This window comes from Nelumbo lutea, chromosome 1, assembly GCF_056320005.1.
Source record: "Nelumbo lutea isolate HS-2025 chromosome 1, American lotus-T2T, whole genome shotgun sequence".
NCBI lineage: Eukaryota > Viridiplantae > Streptophyta > Magnoliopsida > Proteales > Nelumbonaceae > Nelumbo > Nelumbo lutea.
In genome coordinates this window covers 71,768,221-71,774,680 of record NC_142684.1, presented here as the reverse complement: position 1 = coordinate 71,774,680, position 6,460 = coordinate 71,768,221, and the positions used below count along the sequence as shown (strand labels likewise).

The window sequence follows — 6,460 nt, the reverse complement described above, 5'->3', positions numbered from 1 at the left end:
CCTACAAAACTTTACTAACATAGTAGATGGGTCATTGAACCCGATCTACTTCTTTGATCAATACCAGACTAACCACTTCATCGCTCACTGAGAGGTATAGTTTTAACACGTCCCCTTCTTCGGGTCAAGTTAAAACTGGGGTGGTACTTAAGTACCTTTTCATCTCGTCAAAAGCGAGCTGACACTCTTCAATCCATTCGAAGTTCTTGCTCTTTTTTATAGCTTTAAAAAAGGGTAGGCACCGGTCTGCGGATTTAGACATGAAGCGGCTCAGGGTGGCTGTCCGACCAATCAGCCTCTGGACCTCTTTTATTTTTCAAGGTGGTCTCATATCTAGGATCGATTTTATTTTGTTTGGGTTGGCCTCAATGCCACATTGGTTGACTATATAGCATAGGAATTTACCTAAAGTGACTCCGAAGACGCATTTAGTCGGATTTAATTTCATGTTATATCTTCATAAAATTTGAAAAATATCTTTTAAATCATCCAACAAAGAATTTGAAAATTGGGTCTTCACGACCATGTCATCAACATAACATTCTACTTTACAAGGCGCTGAAATGTTGCCCCGACATTTTTCAATCCGAAGGGCATTATCTTGTAACAATATAACCCGAGCTCAGTTATGAAAGCGGTCTTGTCTTCGTCAGTGGGATCCATCCTAATCTGGTTGTAACCGGAATAGGCATCTAGGAAGCTCAACAACTCATGCCCTGAGGTTGCATCCACTAGCCGGTTGATCTTGGGTAGCGGGAAATGGTCTTTCGGGCAGGCTCTGTTCAGGTTGGTGTAGTCGATGCACATGCGCCATTTGTCATTGGCCTTTTTCACCAGAACCGGGTTGGTCGCCTAGCTCGGGTAATGGACTTCCCTGATGAAGTCTGTCGCGAGGAGCTTCCCGACCTCTTCATCGACTACCCTACAACGTTCTGGGGCGAGGTTGCGCTTCTTTTGTCTTACTGACCCGACTAAAGGGTTGGTATTAAGTTTGCGAGTTATAATTTTTGGATTAGCCTCGGGCATCTTTACCGCGGACTAAGCAAAAAAATCAAAATTTTCAAGTAAGAAACTTACTAGCTGGGTTCGAAGTGGTTTGAGGCACCAATCTGAAGAGTTTTGACTGGTTCGATGACTGAGACTGGTATGTGAATCATTTCTTCTTTCGGGGCAGCTCACTCGTCGGTATACTCCACTGGTTGTTCGAGCTTCACGTCCTCTACCAGTTTTACTTTTCCTTTTAAGGCAGCCATGTAGCACTTGCGGGATTCGAGCTAGTCACTTCGCATGACTCCCACTCTGTAATCAGTTGAGAATTTCATTGTTAAGTTGTAAGCGGACACTATCACACATAAAATGTGTGTGATAGGCCGACCTACTATTGCGTTGTAGGGGGAGGGAGTTGTGAATACCAAGAACGTGTGCTCAAATCGCACAATGTTTGGCCATGTGCTGGTTTCTACGGGTACTGTGATTCGACCAAGAGGTCTGACCTCCTCGCCGTTGAACCCTATCAAAGGAGTATCTACCGATTTCAGGTCACTCTGCTATAATTGTAACTTGCCAAAGGTCTCCTTGAAGAGTATGTCTACTGAGCTGCCTGAGTCCACCAAGATGCATTTCATCTCGAAGTCGTTAATCCTTAGCTTCACTACTAAAGTAGATCAGTTCTCTATGAAGTAGATTAGTTCTTCGAGCCGAGGTCGCATTGGCTGTTTTTCACCTTCGGTTTCCAATTCGCGGACCGAGGTCCTCCCAACTGTTGATGTACACCCGGCATGATGGACCCACTGGTGATCATATTGGTCACCCCGCAAACTGGTCTTTCCTTTGGCAATTGTCGAGGTGGTTGCTCATTTTGCCTGTTGGCCTCGAGGCCATTCCTCCTCTGGTCCCCCTGTCGATCTACCTGTCGGTCTGCTTGCCCCCTCTCCTTCGCAATATGTAATTCTTCATCTACCCGCGGCGAATAAGTTCATCGATCTCATTGCGGAGATTCCTGCAATTCTCCGTGTTGTGTCCATGACCTCGGTGGAAATAGCAGTAGACATTCATATTTCTTGTTGTTGGGTCTCCCCTTAACCTGGGAGGCCATTTGATGAGGGAGGAATCCTTAATAGCCATTAAGATCTCTCCTCGCTTAGCATCCAAAGGCGTATAGCTCGTTCTCTCCACGAGTGGGGTCCTGGAGCGCCGACCTGGCTTGTGGGTAAACGAGGGTGACTGACTTCTTGACTTGCTTCTTCCCCTGCTCGGGGACTTGCTCTTCTTTCTTTTCTGTCCACCATTGCTCGTCCCTTCATTGTCTCTCTTCCTCTTTTCCGGTGGTGGATTATCAATCTTTTGGTTGATCTCCTCCTCGGTACCGATGAATTGATCTACCAACTTGAGGAACTCGGTGATATCTTTTGGTTTGTTAGCTACCACATGCCACTTGAACTCTTTATGGGTGATTCATTTCTTTGTCGCAGTGAATCGCATCGTTGGATTGAGGTCCGATATCTGCAGGCAAGTATTGTTGAAGAGCTTTATATAGCTTCTTATTGATTCTCCTTCCCTCTGAACCACGTTCAGAAGGCTTTCTTGCGACTTTGGGCACTTCTTGCTGGTAATGAAGTGTGTAGTAAACAGGTCGGCAAATTGGGACCAGCTTTTGATGGAGCCTAGTGCGAGGTTCCTATACCAAGTTCGGACTACCCCCCTAAACGTAGTGGAGAAGGCTATACACATGCAGGACTCGTCAGCCCTAGATAGGTGCATCTGAGACTGGAAGGAATCCACATGATTGTTGGGGCCAAATGACCCGTCATACTTATCTAACGGGGGCACCTTGAAGTCTTTCCGCATCGGAGTTGCTAGGAGCTCGAGAGACAAAGGAGATGACTGGTAAAGCAATGGAGGCACAGTCTTCGTTGCCACCGAGCTCACTTCTTCCTTTTCTTTAGCCTGCTCTGCTTACTGGCTTGGCTTCGTTGCCAAACTGTTTATGGTCGAGGAGCGGCGTATCTTGCGACGTCGGCACTATTGCTTCTTCACCGGCTCGGCGTTGGTACTGCTGATTTCAGTATGATCTGGTATCTTAGCATCACTACAAACATTATCGTGAGGTGGTTCCTAGTTCCTTCTTGTCGGGTTCTCTTGGTTGTGGGGTTCGCACCGGCTATCACAAGGGGCGGAGGGGTCCTGCCTCGAGTTCGCACCTCAAACTCTAGGCTGGTTGTTATCTCCTCGTGAGTCGTTATTTTCCTGCTGGGAGTGTTGAGCCGGATTTGCCCTGTTGAGATGACTATCCCCAGGCATATTTCTAAAATTTCCTTGCGATACTAGAGGAGTGTGTTGACCGTCTCTCCTCCCACGAGATGAAAAATGACCTCTGGGAAGAACCGGCACCTGCAAGGTCCACTCACCCCGATGGGGGGATCAGTTGACGTTCTGGATAGTTCCAGGCCGATTCGGGTTTTGGCCCTAACGAAACCCTAGGTGTGGGGTGGAATTGGCTACTGGTTCAGCTGCAATGGTGGTGGGAACTACTGGTACAGATAGTACTACTGATACTGTTGGAACTGCTGAACCTGCTGCATCTGGATTTGTATTGTTCGGACACACTGAACGAGGTGATCCAACTAAAATTGGGATGACCTTTCGATCGATTTCCCACAGACGGCACCAATTGATGGTGCGTGATCTATATACTCCTAGCTGGAAGATGATCCGAACTCGAGTTGCGCGGCAAGTTGCACCAAGTTGCAAAATAGTAGATCAGAGAACCCGATGTCACTTCGATGCTTAAGTCAGTACTATACTGTGGATACGAGCTAAATACTTGAATGCTTGAATGCTAGTGAGTAAATAATCACGCGTCATCAATTGCCTTGGAGTTTCATGTCCTTATATAATGGAGTAGTCGTGGGTCTTACGAAAGAGCTCCGGGATCTTCGGGCTGTGTTGATAAGGTTTATCGTTTACCTTTGATTCAGACGGAGCTAGGATGAGTCTCGTCGTGATCCCGAGAATTTCCAAGTCCACTTGAGAGGCCTTTGGAGTCGATTACATGGCGTTTCGACTCTTTAGCTCCAAACTGGCACTTCAGTTCTTTAGGCCCAAACTGGATTGGGTGTCAAAGTGTCTCTATGCCGAGGTTGCTGAATACCTGAGCTCCGAATGTTGCGAACTAGGTTTGTTTGGCTGAGTTGTTACCCCTCAAGCAGATCGCGTCTACGTGTTCCCTTCTTATTAGGTCGTGCCAAATCACCCTTCATCAATAAGTGAGCAGTTTCTTAACTGTTATAAGTGGGTAGTTTTTTGTGTAAGAGTAAATGGCATATATGCCCTTTTTATACCCATTGTATGTTATTAAGATAAGGGATAAAAATGTCTAATAAAAATCCAAAAAATGGGGCTATTTGCTCTTTTATTAATAGTATAGATATAGATTACATTACATTACAATAGAGAAGTGAGGGCAATACCTTTTATTCTTTTAAGGCCCCATTTGCCTTTTTGAAAGTTATTAATCTAGACAAATGCATTTACCCATATTTTTTTATTTTTCAAATAAATAATTAAATAATTTTGTCCCATTCAATTATAAAAAAAAATAAATTTTCCATAAACCTTACATAAAAATAAAAAAATCCAAAATTCCCATAACCAAAATCCCATTAACCCACTTTTCCTTTCTCAAAATCCAAAAACCAATGCACCCTAACTGGGCAACAGTGAATGGAGGTAATATCCCTGATAGCCATGCGTCAAATATGCAGATTCTAACACTTGATCAGTTCTTGAGAAACACTTGTAATTGTATAATAAAATTTTCTCCTTGTTCCATTCGATGTAAATGAACACAGGAAGACTTGTGCATATTCAACCTTGCTTATTGTCGGAGAGCTTTCCGCTAGACCACTAAGAAAAGAGGAAAACTGCTCCAGCGGAAGTGGAAGACAAGACGAGGTGGCACAAGCGTAGGCATTCACGTGGCATCTCAGAACGTAATAGCGAGCCACGTCCGTCCATTAACCCTCGCATCCTCTCTTTCATTCCCTCCGTTGTCTTCAAGTTTTGAGTTTCAGAATAACTCCTCCATCGGGATCGATTGCTAGCTCCTTCTCGTTCAAATTCCTTACCTGTTTTCACAGTTTTGACACAGACACGAACGAGACATGGCTTACCGTCATCTTCTCGTCTCCACATCGTGCTTCCGCTCATTGGCGGTCAAGCCATTGCTGTTGACACCATCACAATCATCTCTCTACACGCCCATCAAGGTAACAGATTAATGATCATCTCCCACTGGTTAGAAAGAGCGAAGCCTTCATTTCTTTTGATCTGTTTATTCCCCCGTATCTGTGGCTCTGTGCTAAATTAAAAGAGTAATGGATGTTTTGCTTCAGAGATGCAGCGACAAGGAGAGTCTCGGCGAAGAGATCATAGAGAAGGCAAGGTCGACGGCCGAGGAGTTCACGAGGGTAGCCAAGGAAAAGGCCGAAGCAGCGATCGAGACTGTTAAAGAGACCTTTGAAGATGCAAAAGAAGCTGTGATGGGCGAGAGCGATGATTCTGACTCGGCCAAGAAGTACAAGAAGGTAGAAAAGGGTAACTGCCACAAGATGGGCAAGCATTAAAACAATTTAACAGAAGCTTCCATATTTTCTGAGCAACATGAGGCCTTTTGAATATACAAAAAACAGAAGCTTTCGTAGTTTATTTTATTTTATTTGGTTGTGGGATTTCCATGTAATAAAACCTGTCTTTGTGACTGTAAAAAAAATGCCAATGCCACCAAGATTTAAAGGTTTTGCATGGTTTGGAGCGTAATCCAGAAATGGGGGATTTTATTCCATCCATCCCTCCATTAACTTGCACTGAGTGAGTGAGTGGCATTCAAAAATAAGAAAAAAAAAATCACTGACTGACTGGAAAGGAAAGCCTGTGTAGGCATGGCATTCAAAAATTATTAAGAAACCAATTTACTTCGTATATTAAATGGGCAACAATACTTTCATTCAAGGGATAAATTAATGTCGAAGTAAAAAATAAAAGTTAAAAATATATTAATAATAAAAAAATTTTAAATGATATTTTATTATTAAGGATATAATCTTAATTCTGTTTCTTCCCTTAACGAAGCCTGATAATTTTCGTTGTCAAAGAGATACAAATAAAACCTGAATTGACCAAAAACCCGATGGGAGATGTAAATATTAACTAATTTCATTTATTTTCAACAAGCTCTGATAGGGTATAGCATAGGGGGCAATTTATTTTTTCAATTCGGATTTACTCATACTAATCTCACAGCATGTGGTAATTGGGAATAATTTGTTCAATTCAAATCAGTGACTCCCACCAATAAGATGAACTGGACCTGAATCAACTTTTTTTAAGGGAGCTTCCAACTGAATGTTGTAATTGGCAAAATTAGAATCACATTCCTATTCCTGTTGGAATAATATTTTCC

General features: G+C 43.4%; 1 protein-coding gene across 1 annotated transcript; it reads left to right on the top strand.

The window, feature by feature from the left end:
* The first annotated feature begins 4,975 nt into the window (after positions 1-4,975).
* On the top strand, positions 4,976-5,802 carry LOC148875264 (uncharacterized). Its single transcript, XM_088964346.1, has 2 exons — positions 4,976-5,267; positions 5,394-5,802. Exons 1-2 carry the CDS (start codon positions 5,163-5,165, stop codon positions 5,622-5,624), a joined length of 336 nt encoding a protein of 111 aa, XP_088820472.1. The 5' UTR covers positions 4,976-5,162; the 3' UTR covers positions 5,625-5,802.
* The last annotated feature ends 658 nt before the right edge of the window (positions 5,803-6,460 follow it).

Excerpts from the sequence above, each read along its gene's own strand:
- LOC148875264 (XM_088964346.1), top strand. The coding sequence starts at position 5,163 with ATGGCTTACCGTCATCTTCTCGTCTCCACATCGTGCTTCCGCTCATTG. Across the intron at positions 5,268-5,393 it reads CTCTCTACACGCCCATCAAG|AGATGCAGCGACAAGGAGAG; the intron begins GTAACAGATTAA and ends GTTTTGCTTCAG.